A 14,710-nucleotide genomic window follows, 5' to 3' on the forward strand; every position below is an offset into this window, starting at 1 on the left:
TAAAACCAGTTCCAGTATCCATGTGAGGGGGGGTGCAGGTTTCCACACTTACCACCAAGCAATTCTGGGGCACCAGCAGGGTGTCTGAGCATTTAACTCAATCCGAACACTACTGTCCAGAGAGAGCGTCGGGTTCCGCAGGTTAAAGAGAGCCCTACTACCAGACCGTCCCTGTCCCCAGCTCAGGCACCAGCCATAAACGCAAGTGGCTACCTATACTTCTGACTGACTGACTATAAATCAGAGGTTCTCAGTACCTCTTCCTTGGGTTTGATTAATTTGCTAGAGCTGCTCAGAGAACTCAGAGAAACATTTTACTTGCTGGTTGCCAGTTGATTACAAAATAATAAATAAATCTCTGAAACAGCTGGGTGGAAGAGATGCCCAGGGCGAGGTACAGCAAAACGAACACGGAGCTTCCTTGCCCTCTCCAGGCATGCTACCCTCCCCAATTGCCGTGTGCTCACCAACCCAGAAACTCTCTGAACGCAGCCTTTAGGGTTTTTAGGGATGCTTCAATACATGGGCTTGACTGACTGATTCAACCTTCAGCCCCTCCCTGTTCCCTGGTTAGCAGGTAGGACTCAAAGTTCCAACCTTCCAATCATGTGTTTGGCTCTACTGACAACTAGTCCGGTCCTTAAGTGCTTTCCAAAAGTCACTCATTCACATAACAAAAGACACCTTTATCACTCTCAACACTTAGGAAATTCCAAGGGTTTGGGATCTGTGAGCCATGAACCACAGACTAAGACCAAATATCACAATATTGCAGAAGTAGAACATAAAACACCATGTGCTGGACTGCTTTGGGAATCTCCCTCTCCCCTTTGGCTTCCTTTCCCCATGAAGTTTCTGGACTCCCCAACAGAAGCTTCACATTGTTCCCATCATATCATAATCCGGGGATTTGTCAGTTCTTGGTTGACATCAGATTTGGAATATTCCCCCCTTCTGTTCTTTTGTTCCCTCCAGCTCTCCCAACCCTTGCAATGTCCATGGCTCATCTGTTTATGGTGAAATGAAGGCCCAAAAAAGGGAGGGATGGGACTGTCCTGAAATCATGTGGTGAGACTGACGATGTAGCCAACAGCAGGAGACAGGGGTCTGGATATTGGGCTTCCTGCCACTCCAATCCCCAGACTTCCTCCACGGTTATGGCTACATAGAACCAGACAGGGCCTGAGAGGCGTTCCAGCCGGAACTTACGGTCAAATCCATCAACAGTGTCTGTCTACTTGGCAGGCTGGCAAAATGACAGAATCCTGGAAATACTGGTTTGTTTTTATTTTCTGTGGTCTCTCCACCAGCTGCTATGAATACAGAACATAAAGACATGGCCAGCCCTGAACAAAATTGAGAAGCAGGTGACATTTTAAACTCATCTCTCTTTTCAGTACCACTTTTTCTGTTTCTGGGACTCCCCAAAACTTCCAGATGCCTCAACTAGGTTGCATTGCAGCTGGGCCCTGGTCTATTTTTGAATTGCCAAGGTCCCTAAGAGAATAGTTGTGCTATAAAGTGTTGATAACAACTTAGGATATTTCAACTTCTAGTAGTTATTTACTGTTTCAGAGACCCTTGGAGATCACCAAGACTTGAAGAAAATCATTCCTAATGATGGAATTTCAGACACCATGATAAGACGCCGAGGAGCTGTTATTTCAGTTATTGTTTTGAAACCAGCCTATTCCTTAGAGGAAGATTCCAACTCCCAGTGTTCATAATTTTCTTGTTCCTATTTCTAACTTTGGACCAAAAGCAGCCACCTAACCAGTTCTCAGAACACCTCCCACTAAGAATCATCTCGGACAAGGTAGCATTTTAATAAAAGCTATTTCTAGAATAGTCTAGTCATGCACCAATAAACCCCTCAATGAGACCAAGTCTGTGACCTTTTCATTTTTCCTCTATAACCCCTCAAGAACAACTAGTGGAACAGACTCAAACAGCTAATGGTGCCTCCCAAAGCAGACCTGTTGTTCACTAAGCCATCTGTCTGTCATTGGTCAGAAGAATCAAGAATCCTCTCCAACGACTCTCCTCCTTCCCTCATGTTTTATGGACAAATCATTCTGGGAAAAGGAAGTTAGGCAAGGAACCTAGGGAACAATTGAGCAGTTATAATTCTTCCTTTGATTAAGAAACAAAAACAGATTCGATGTTAATTTGCTAAACTGCTTTGGGGAAGAAGATAATCAAATGAGTAGAGAAGTGCAAAACATATTTCATTTCTATAGTGCCTTTTCCAGCAAAGAGAGAACACTTCCCATCATCCTGGAGTATTAAAACCAAACCCTCTGCTAAAAACAAAAGAAGAAGTCTTAGCCAAACAAATGTTTTAACCTATAGTCCCTAGAAAAAGAAAAGAAGGAGTTCTTCACTTTGTGAGGCTATCAAAAGGGAGGTGAACTGAGCCCTGTGCAAAGAAATGAGCAGGGGAAGGAGATATAGGTATAGGGGCCCAATCCAGGCAGACAAGGAAGGGAAAGGGTTGGCATTTCAAATCTTAGGTCCAAATAATCGAAGCACAATAGGAATTGGTAAAGCAGCAGCAATGAGGATTCCAGGGAATAATGAAGTATGAAGCAGAATGACGGCTAATAGAGATGGAACGATCCTATTATGAAGAGCAGACTCACAAACTGATTACAGTGGGGATGGAATGCCAAGGCGCTGAGCTGTGCTCTGGCTACATGCCCCTGGACTAGGGTTTGGAGGCCGTATAATCTAGCCCCAGCTCTACCCCTAATCTACAGTATATCCAAGAAGAAATATTTTGACACCTGGGTCCCACCATCTCCCAAACAGAAAACATGGCCACTTGCTCCCTGAAATTCCCTGGGGATTTTAAAGTCATAAAAGAGGAGTTCTATGGAAAAGCTCTCCTTTCTAATGCATCCCTCCACCCCCAACCCAAATCCCATGTCTATAGTGAATTCTCCAAGGACAATGGAGGATGACCCAAAGGTCTTCTGAACTTGGCTCACTGATGCAAGCTCTAACTTCTTGGTCAACAGATCCACCTTTTCGAGAAGAACTTTCTACGGCTAAAAAGATGTTTTTGTCACAGCACAGAAGTGCCATTGAAAGGGGTGGGTCGAAAGAGACAAGGCAGCTAGGGTAAGTCAGCTTGAGATACAGTATTAGCCCGGCATCTTACCGAAGTTCATAATTTGCGGATGGGAAACTCTGAATTATTTGGTGATAGCCATGATTTTTCTCCCTGGATTATTTAGTTTTGCAGTCCCTGCTTCAGGAAACACAATCTGAAGGATAGAGGTGCCCAGAGACAACAGAGTTGACTAAGCTAGCACGCATGTCCATAAATTTGCCAGTGCCACTGCATCCTGAGGCATTCCCAACCAAACCAGATACACATTATTCTTTGATTACTCAATTTTAAAATGACCTAATTCTCGTCTTTACATAAGCATGGTCCACAAAAGATGGCAAGTATGTTAATCGTGTACATATACATTTTTATGTTAAGTATATGAGAGTCAGAAGCTGAACTCCAATGGATATCCACTATAGCAGTCTAGTAGTAAAGGTTTTCAATGCAAAAGGTAAATTCAAAGAGTTGTTGCTTTGCATATAGAATCATTCAAGAGCACAGTGTGTGTGTTTATTCTGTTTCCTTGATTTGGACTTTATTTGTTCATGCTTGGTTTGCTTTAAGTAAAGATAAAAATGCAGATCAATGCAGAAAAAGAAAAAGAAAGAGGAGAAAATCTGGTGATGACACTGCTCTTCACAAAAATATTTTTTTTTTTACTTAAAAAATAATACCCTTTTGAATGGCACAATCATTTAAAAAGCTAAATCATTTTAAAATGTTGTTATATAATTCATTGCACATTAACTTTTTCTAAAAGATTGTCTTGCATAAAGGGAACACATATACACACACGCACATATAGCCACATTTTACTACACAAAAATTGCTAAAACGATTAACTCTCATTTACCCAACATCACGAAAAGAATCAGAATACAGATTTTCTAAACAAGTCACATTTTTTATTTTTAGATTTTTATATGATTTTATGATTTTCCAGGAAACAGATATTACTGACTAAATTTCACTTTAATATATTATATAATATTATATATAATATATAATTAATATCTATTATTTATATAAATAAAAATATATAATATAAATAATATATATTTATATTATGTATTATATATAATATATTATAATATATAATTATTGTATCCTATATATTATATACTGTATCCTATATATTATATAATTATACATATTATATATAATTATTGTATCCTATATAATATAAAAATAATATATAATTAATAATAATAATTCTAGTTGAGCCATGGAGAAGGTAGCTTTAAAGGTGGCTCAGACTTGGGATAAGAAAAAATGGACTAGTGATAGAATACGGATGGATATGGATCATTGTTAAAACGGATATGGTATAACTAGATAATGGAGAGTTGAGGGGACATTCTCCAGTAAAAGAGCTGCTTAGATAATCCACCTACCAAGACCAGGGAATTTCTAGAAGACCTTTCTCTTAGAATCACTGTTCTTCCTTCATGCTTTTTTTTTTTCCCCAAATATAATTTGAGGGAGGGCAGCAGGTTTCTTGGAAGGTAGTAGACATGGATATATTTCTGAAACAGTTTCTAGTCTTATAATAGAAAGTTCCCTTACTAAAAACAAATTTCTTGGATTCTAGTCTTAGTTTTGCTAATCTCAAATAAGGTGAATTGGTATACCCTGAGTCTCAGTTTCCCTAACTGAAAAATGATTCCTGGCACACTGTAGGCACTTAGTAAATATTTTTGAATAATGAGTAGCCCATCTCTTTCCATACACAGATGTACATGCACATACACACACATGCACACAACCCATAAAAAATAACTGGTTTTATAAATCCATTTACATTAAACTTTTCAGAAGCTTTCTTCTACTTGAAGTAAAATACAGCAACGCATACACGATGTGTACACTCACACTCTCACATACATATCCATTGTATTAGACCTAAACTGTTACATGAATCTACTCTTCGTTATCCACAGTGAGAAAGAGGATCAAAGCCTGACTATAAATAGTTAACAAGACTGAGAGTGAGAACAAGAGAGAGAAGAAAGAACTTAGGTTTCTACATGGATATTCATTTGAAATGATTAATATCCCATCAATGGTAGATTGGAATACTTGGCGTTGATAAGCTATAGTTTAAGGTAAACCTCAGAACCCACTACAATTTTATATTTATGAATATCTCTTACTTGTTTTCCATCTCAATCAGAATGTGTATTTATACTGAATAAGTTAATGAGGTATTTATACTTCATGTTTGCCTTGGACTTAAAATAAGTTCAAAATATTAAAAAAAGAAAATATGCATTTTTAGTTAGGTCAAATCTACTTAGAAGTTATACTGAAAAGTGGTCTGAAGATTAAAGCCAGGACCTTAAAGGAAATCTAGCTGGAGCATAAAAGGCAAAGAGCAAAAAGGGATTTCTTCTGGGTTCTTTGACAAGATCTTTCCTGTCACCTTGCCATCCTAGAGATGCCCCATGTAAATATTGCTCTTTGTCCAGTTAGAGTGATGTCATGTGTTCACAGTAGACATAACTGGAGAGACTTCCAGGAAGAAGGGGCATCTCTTCTTGATTCCCATGTGTTATTCCCTCCTGTCCTCTGCAGCTCTTGACGTTTGACAGGGCTTCAGGCCAGTGGTGTTTACCCCATAAGGACTTTCAGGGACACCCTGCACATCTCAGCAAGTTCTACCAGCACTCTAGCTGGAGCAAGTCTCAAAGGTGCCCCAGGGATTGCCTTCCTAGAAAGTTTCACCAGTGTCCAGTGGATGACCTCCCAAAAAGTGTCAGCAGCACCCCAATGGCAGCTTTCCAGAAGTTCCAACAGTGCCTGAGCAGGCAGCTTCCTCATGAGCCTTGATCAGCCCCCCAGTGGGTGGTTTCCTGCTTGCTGGTCCCAGTCAGTGAAACCTCAGCAAAATTTCTGTGCCATGCACTGTGCCATCCCCGAACCCACACTGATGAAAACCAAATCACAGGCTTAGGTGGGGAGCCTTCTCCACATTTGTTCCTTCTTTTGATCCTCTTCCCTCACTTCCAGATGGAAGGACTGCTGCCTTTATCCACCATTCTTCTATTCATTCGGGTTCTCCTTACCCTTAAGTAGTTAATCCTTCATAGTTCCCCTAAGTAGTTTCTAGTTATTTTTATTACCCTCTCCCTTTTCTAATTACTGTATCCTCACTGGAACCCAACCGGCATAGAATGGAACTACAAGTGGTACCAGGAGATCAAGTCACCCAGGGAGGATCTGGGGATCAGTCTGGTTGTGCGGTGTGCCTTCAGGCTTGAGTACAATATGGAGCTCCTCGTCAATGGGCAACGGGACGCTAGTGGTTTATAACATGCAGTGGGATAAATAACAAGCATTACCTTTGGTCAATGGTGATGAAGAGCCAACTGCAAATACGTACCCTAAGAACCCAAGTGGCTGCTGACTTAATGGAAGCTGTTCTCTACGCCGCTGCCGAGTTTGTCAGAGCAGCGACAGGGAAGAAAGGACACCGAAGCCAGGAAGAGAAGCCCTTCCTCCTGCAGTGTCTCTCCCTTTCTGATAAAATTGAACATTGCCTCAGCCGGCAAATGATAAATATTAACAAAATCCTGTTCTAGCATTACACATGCACATACTGAGAGCGCCTGGAGAGCTGAGAAGCAAGAGACTGATCAGTGGCACACCTTGGAAAAAGAGGAATGGAGAAAAAGAAAGATGAGGAATGGTGTGAAATCTGCCAGGGGCGGTGCTCCTGCCTGGTGCTAGAATGTGCTATGCACTCCACATGCACGCTTCTCGGTTAATCTCACAAGAATGCTATGAGGTAATTTCCCCCTGTTTCCCACTTAAATTCCAACAGTACAGAAAAAAATATGAAAACTCTTATCAATATCAAAAACCAAGACTGACAGCTGGAATCTGTGAAGATTTCCTCCTGATTTCAAAATGTATTGGGAGTTGAACGGAGAAACATTATTGGAAGCCAAAGCATGCATTTTTCCCCCCCTGGGGGGAAAAAAAAAGCAAATAAGGAATAAAGCCATGCTAAAAGGAGAGAAGGAAAGGGTCATTCTTTCTTCATTCTCTGGCTTCTCTTGAGACTGGCCAACTGGTCACAGGTCTGTTTTTTATCCTTTAGTCCTCATCAGTACCACCCTTTCATTACTGACTCTAAGACTTTAGGTCAGGAAGTATGAGGGTCTTGATCCAGTGGGGTGGGAGAGAGTGGGGGGTGAGGGAGAACCCCTGGCAATGGCCATGGAAGCCTAGAAGATAAATGTTCCAAAGGTAAAAATACTACAGGGTCCTGAAGATACTAGAAGCTTGAGGGCCATGAAATAAACTTTCAGAATAAACAGTGCCATGTAGCAATATGCCTTGGGCTCACTGGCAACGACGATAGCAAAATGTTAAAAATAAATGAAAGGCAAGGATTTACCAAATAAACATAAACAGAAGGAAAGCAGGGATGGAAATTTAAATTCCAGACAAGGTAGAATAGAAGGCCCAAAGCATTTAATGGAGTAAAAGGGTTGGCACAAGTTTTGATCCTAATGAAGATAAAAGAGTCACAAGAAGTTATGCACCTAATTCTGTAACATCAAATTTTAAAAAGGCAGAACTCTCTGAAATACAAAGAAAAGTTACGGACGCCCAGTTGTTTGGGAGATGACAGTGCAACCTGTTAGAGAGAGGATGGATAGAAACATCAGTAAGAAAGTGTAAATGTTGAAAAGACAGGAGTGGCCGGAAGTTTTAACCATTGTAATCAGCCCATGCCCAGGAGGAGATGATGTTCATCCTCAGAAGATTCAGTGCTGGTAGATCTGATGCATCTGTCACCCAGTAGGGGGAGAGGACTGACGATCAATGTTTCCATTACAGTATGCTCATGTAACTAGAAGAACAAAATTCTGTTGTAGAAGAAACCACACACCCATCACCAATTCTTGCCACTATTAGTAAATTCTTCTAGACTTGACTGTGTGGATTTCCAAAGTAGATAAGAGTCCTGATTATCGGGAAGCGAATCCACTCGATTAGGCAAAGTAACCTATCAGTGCCTGGAGTGTATCTTAGACACACTCCAAATTCCATTGCATTAATCACAGAAGTGGTTTCCACTTCTCCAAGCCAAAGCCCTCAACACAATCCTGGCATGGCTGGGGGTCTGCCTGATCGTCCAGCTCATGGGATGCTGTGGCAGGTTATGTAGGACCTTTCCCTAAATGGCTAGAGCCAGAGAGCAGGACTGAATTGAGCTCTAATTGAGTACCAGTGGCCTGAACCAGGAACACTAAACTTGGTTTTCAAGGCTAATGGTTCATAATCAGTAGACTAAGCCAAAAGGGTCATAAACAGGGGTCATAGCCATCATAGCAGAACAAGAAACAAGATGGAGAGAGAGATCAAAGCTAAAGGTCCAAGGTAAGGATCATAAATATCACTGCAGAGCCAGACAGGTTTATTGGCCTTCAGCTGAGATTCTGTTGGGCTGGTTTAAAGATGCAGAGTTGTAGGAGGGACAGGCCATTGGTCATTAATGGTTAAATACAGAATGGATAATACATCCTCTACTGCCAGGCATCTGTCAGCTCTCCATTGCCCATTTTTGTATTAATGGAATTCAGGTCATAAGGGGTAAGAATGAGGCAGCCAGGAATCCCTCTCACTATGCCCAGAATTTGAGGGTTTCATATTATGATCTATCCACATCTACAACTGGGATTGATAGAAAGATTAAAAAAAAAACCTTCTATTTTTTGAGAGTACACAAGAGCAGAGATTTAAAATCTGTTCACAAAGAACATATATGAAATCTATTAGGTTCCTTGTGTATCAAAACTTACTATATTGTACTGATTTGCTGGCTGAGAAGGGAAGCCAATTTGCATGGCTCCTGTCAGTCACATGTGGTTTGGAAATGCTTGTGCATTCCAGATACACTCTGTGTAAACTGGAGAATCATATCCTATTTCTACTGGTTTGCATGCATGCATATAAAACTTGTTTTTCTCACAGTGCCAAATGAAAATAAGTGAACGAGCAGCAGTGATCACAATTGATCAACTTTGTCAGAACTTCACAGCTGTGATGGTGAGGGGAATTCTTGTCCCTCAGGTCTAAAGAGGCTACAACTTCTGTTTTTTCTGGTTTTCTTTTCAGTTCTCTTCCATCCAGCATTCAGAGATAAAGTCTATTACTAACATTCAATGGATTTTCTGACACCTACTATGTACCAGGCCCTCTGCTAGGTACTGAAAGATACCACATGGAATTTCCACTAGAGAAAGCTCAGAGCTTAGTGGAAAGGAACAACAAGTAAACAAACAGTTACCACCCAATTCAATAGCTGTTTCTGCAGCGTGTGGGTTAGATACAATGCCCTATGGAAACAGGCAAGGAGTCTGCCAAGATTTTACAGAAGAAGGTGAATCCTGATGGGGAAGTGTGAGTTGATGCAAAAAAAGAGCTGGAAGGCATTCAAAAAAGTAGGAACATTATGTGCAAAGACATGAAACTCATCAAGAACACATGTTTCAGGGACCTGAAAGAAGTCTGTATGGCTTGAGGCCAGAGGTAGAGCCAGCAGAGAAAATCATTTGAGAAAACCTAAGGCAATAATTCTAGTAAACAATGTTATTTTAATAGTCCACAATCCTGTGTTAATATTTGAAGATGTTTGCTCAATAAGAATACTTGAGAGTTGCAGACAAATAACTCATGTTACAATGTCCAACATCCAGACTCTATTCCTTATTGCTTTTCTCTTTCTAGCATTTACAACACCTGGCACACAGTGAGTTCCCAATTAACAAACTATTATTATTGTATGTGGTAGATGGCCTCTAACATGGCCTCTAGGGATGCATGCCCTTGTGCAAACACTTCCCCTTGAGTTGGGCTGGACTTACTGACTCATACCTAATGAAAAGAATTTGCCAAAGGTAATGGATTGTCACTTCCAACATTATGTTATAAAAAGGCTGTAACTTTTTTATGGTCTCTTATAGCTTTTGGGTGGTCTCCTATGTACTCAGCCTCTCTGGTTCTTTTTCTCTCTTGGATCTTTAGCTGCTGTATCATTGGATGCTCAGGCAGCTTATGGAGAAGTCCATGCGGTAAGGAAACAAACCCCGTCTATGTGAGCATGCCTATTGCTAGTACCAGTATGAGTAAACCTGGATGCAGATCTTCTGAGGCCTGCCAATCACCACATGGGTGAGCTTGAAAGTGAAATTTCCAGCTCCACTTGAGCCTTCATTATGGTAGCTTTGGTCAACAGCTTGATGGCAACCTCATAAAAGACTCTAAGCCAGAAGCACCCAGCTGAGTTGCATCCAAGCTCCTCTCTCATGGAAATTGTGATAAGCCACTAAATTTGGCTATAATTTGCTATGCAGCAAAAATAACTGATATACTACATACACACTACTGCCTACTCCTAGTCCCTCATAAAGCCGGGCTTCTGGTATACCTAGTTTGGTCATGGTGGTATCAGAGCTTCTATCTGGTGATTGAGCACTGCCTGGAAACTTTTGTGACTGGGATCCCAACCGCCTTGACACCTCACTTCTTGAGGGAATGAACTTGGTTACCTATAGTCCCATTCCACTGATTAGAACACTCATAGAATGAGTCCAGTCCTGATGCAGCACAGACCACTGTGCTCCCTCCAGCTTCTGGGCCACCCTTGGGCACAACAACACTATAAAGTACAGTCCCTCTACTAATTGAGGCAGAGAGCTCAGATGACAGCTATCTAGATGACAACAATCACAGATGTCCACAGAAAGACCTATGTAGATAATATATTCCTGATTTCCATATGTAACTCTAACTGATTATATGACATGCCTTGAAAACTAATTGTGAAACTTGCTGTATACACTGTCCAGGTGGGAACAAGTGGAAAAATATACATTGCTCAGGGAACATTGAGTTTTTGGCAGAGAGTTTTTGGCAGTTTATATAACCATGTTGATTTGAAGGCAGTGGTTTTATATGTAACAAAAGATTTTAAGACCTTGTAAAGATGTTAAATATTTACATAAAAAATTATGCTCAGCTAAGAAAAGAGCAAAATATAAAACCCAAGTGTGCCTTCTATGAGTTGTTCTTTACTTATTTATTGTGCCTTTTTAGTAGTTTTTAGACCCACTTTGTAGTTAGTGATTAAGCACCCACTGAAAACAAAATGTATATATGAAAATGATAGTAGTATATCACAACCACAAAAAAAAAAAAAAAAGGGAAAAAAAGAGAGAAAGGTGACTCTGTACCTCTGTCCCTGATGATTTTGTCCCTCATGTTCTGGGCTGCATGTATCGAGACTTGGAGGACTTATGTGGGATGATGTCCTTAGAGCCACTGCCGAGATGCCCACCAATGGGGATGAGAAATTCAGCAGCACTGAGGTGGTCTGGTGGGAAAGGACATTCAAGTGATGGGTCACATTGATAACCAGTGGGTTTTGCTGGCATGAGAGCTCATGGGTCCCTGAAGAGAAATAAGGAGATGAATAATACTGTGAGCCATTCATATAGCACCATGTTCCCATATCTAGTATTCCTTTTATCTTCTCAATAGCTGTGTACTATAGTCAAGGTCACAAACAATATCCAAGATGGACGCCAAGCTGACTTCGGGGTCTACTGGATCATCCTGCAGGGGCCCCGAAGCGATCACTGTCAGACTCACCAAGAGAGTGGTTGTTCCCACTGACATCAGTCAGGTGAACAGTCACGGTCGGCCGCTGATGTTCTCTGAGTACCGGGCCATCAGACGCCAAGAAGATGAAAATTGCCGAGGCCATTCCTGGTCTACTGAAACACACCTGGGTGTAAGCACATATATCTGTGAGTCCTCATTCCCACTGGGCTCTCAAGGCATGTGTCACACTATTTTTACACTTCTCAGTTCCCCACTTTTAAAGTAAGAACTTCCTTCTCTTTTACTTATGAGAAAAATACGGAGTAGGCACAGGACAGCCTGTAGGCACAGAAACCAAAATTGGATGAAAAAAGGTAACTTTCAACTACTGAGCATCTCATATTTTTTTGATATATTTTTTTATAACCTCAACTGTTCCTTTTTCTTTGCTTGGAACCATGTCTTTAAATGTCTCAAGATCTGCAGCCTTCCCGTTGAGATCAGGAACAAGACAAGGATGCCCACTTTCACCACTCTTGTTCAACATAGTATTAGAAGTCCTAGCAACAGCAATCAGACAACAGAGAGAAATAAAAGGTATCCAAATTGGTAATGAAGAAGTCAAACTCTCTCTCTTCGCAGATGACATGATTCTTTATATGGAAAACCCAAAAGACTCCACCCCCAAACTACTAGAACTCATACAGCAATTCAGCAGCGTGGCAGGATACAAAGTCAATGTGCAGAAATCAGTGGCTTTCTTATACACTAACAAGGAAAATACAGAAAGGGAAATTAGAGAATCGATTCCATTTACTATAGCACCAAGAACCATAAGATACCTGGGAATAAACCTAACTAAAGAGGTAAAGGATCTATACTTGAGGAACTATAGAACACTCATGAAAGAAATTGAAGAAGACACAAAAAGATGGAAGACCATTCCATGCTCTTGGATCGGAAGAATAAACATCGTTAAAATGTCTATACTGCCTAGAGCAATCTATACTTTTAATGCCATTCCGATCAAAATTCCACCGGCATTCTTCAAAGAGCTGGAGCAAATAATCCAAAAATTTGTATGGAATCAGAAGAGACCCCGAATCGCTAAGGAAACATTGAAAAACAAAAATAAAGCTGGCGGCATCACCTTACCTGATTTCAAGCTTTATTACAAAGCTGTGATCACCAAGACAGCATGGTACTGGCATAAAAACAGACACATAGACCAGTGGAACAGAGTAGAGAGCCCTGATATGGACCCTCAACTCTATGGTCAATTAATCTTCGACAAAACAGGAAAAAATATACAGTGGAAAAAAGACAGTCTCTTCAATAAATGGTGCTGGGAAAGCTGGACAGCTATATGTAGAAGAATGAAACTCGACCATTCTCTTACACCGTACACAAAGATCAACTCAAAATGGATAAAAGACCTCAACGTGAGACAGGAATCTATCAGAATCTTAGAGGAGAACATAGGCAGTAATCTCTTCGATATCAGCCACAGCAACTTCTTTCAAGATACGTCTCCAAAGGCAAAGGAAACAAAAGCGAAAATAGACTTCTGGGACTTCATCAAAATCAAAAGCTTCTGCACAGCAAAGGAAACAGTCAAAAAAACAAAGAGGCAACCCACGGAATGGGAGAAGATATTTGCAAATGACAGTACAGACAAAAGGTTGATATCCAGGATCTATAATGAACTCCTCAAACTCAACCCACACGAAACAGACAAACACATCAAAAAATGGGCAGAAGATATGAACAGACACTTCTCCAATCAAGAAATACAAATGGCTATCAGACACATGAAAAAATGCTCATCATCATTAGCCCTCAGGGAGATTCAAATTAAAACCACATTGAGATATCACCTTACACCAGTTAGAATGGCCAAAATTAACAAAACAGGAAACAACATGTGTTGGAGAGGATGTGGAGAAAGGGGAACCCTCTTACACTGTTGGTGGGAATGCAAGTTGGTGCAGCCTCTTTGGAGAACAGTGTGGAGATTCCTCAAGAAATTAAAAATAGAGCTTCCCTATGACCCTGCAATTGCACTCCTGGGTATTTACCCCAAAGATACAGATGTCGTGAAAAGAAGGGCCATCTGTACCCCAATGTTTATAGCAGCAATGGCCACAGTCGCCAAACTATGGAAAGAACCAAGATGCCCTTCAACGGATGAATGGATAAGGAAGATGTGGTCCATATACACTATGGAGTATTATGCCTCCATCAGAAAGGACGAATATCCAACTTTTGTAGCAACATGGACGGGACTGGAAGAGATTATGCTGAGTGAAATCAGTCAAGCAGAGAGAGTCAATTATCATATGGTTTCACTCATTTGTGGAGCATAACCAATAGCATGGAGGACAAGGGGCGTTAGAGAGTAGTAGGGAATTTGGGTAAATTGGAAGGGGAGGTGAACCATGAGAGACTATGGACTCTGAAAAACAGTCTGAGGGGTCTGAAGTGGCGGGGGGGGTGGGAGGTTGGGGTACCAGGTGGTGGGTATTATAGAGGGCACAGCTTGCATGGAGCACTGGGTGTGGTGAAAAAATAATGAATACTGTTTTTCTGAAAATAAATAAATTGGGGAAAAAAAAAAAAAAAAAAGATTTTGTTTGTTTGTTTGACAGAGCGAGATCACAGGCAGGCAGAGAGAGAGGAGGAAGCAGGCTCCCTGCTGAGCAGAGAGCCCGATGCGGGCCTCGATCCCAGGACCCTGAGATCATGACCTGGCAGCGGCTTAACCCACTGAGCCACCCAGGCGCCCTGTATACCTGAAATTTTAAGAAATGTGCTAATTTTAGACTCTTTTTATGTTTGTTATAATTTTGACCCAAATATAATATTAAGGCATGATGTTATTTATTGACATGGTAGTATATGCCAAACACTATCATATAATTAGCCAAATATATGAAGAATTCATACCGCTTTCCTGACAAGTATAGCTATAGTAAA

General features: G+C 40.9%; 1 protein-coding gene across 1 annotated transcript in view; it reads right to left on the reverse strand.

Moving 5' to 3' along the window:
* PAPPA2 (pappalysin 2) overlaps positions 1–14,710 on the reverse strand; it is a 292,512-nt gene that overhangs the window by 86,466 nt on the left and 191,336 nt on the right. The window contains exons 12-13 of the mRNA XM_044267353.1: positions 11,783–11,918; positions 11,365–11,581 (exon numbers count right to left, since the gene is read on the reverse strand). Coding sequence (XP_044123288.1) covers positions 11,365–11,581; positions 11,783–11,918 — 353 coding nt within the window. The remainder of the gene's footprint in view (positions 1–11,364; positions 11,582–11,782; positions 11,919–14,710) is intronic.

Source organism: Neovison vison, chromosome 10, assembly GCF_020171115.1.
Source record: "Neovison vison isolate M4711 chromosome 10, ASM_NN_V1, whole genome shotgun sequence".
NCBI classification, from domain to species: domain Eukaryota; kingdom Metazoa; phylum Chordata; class Mammalia; order Carnivora; family Mustelidae; genus Neogale; species Neogale vison.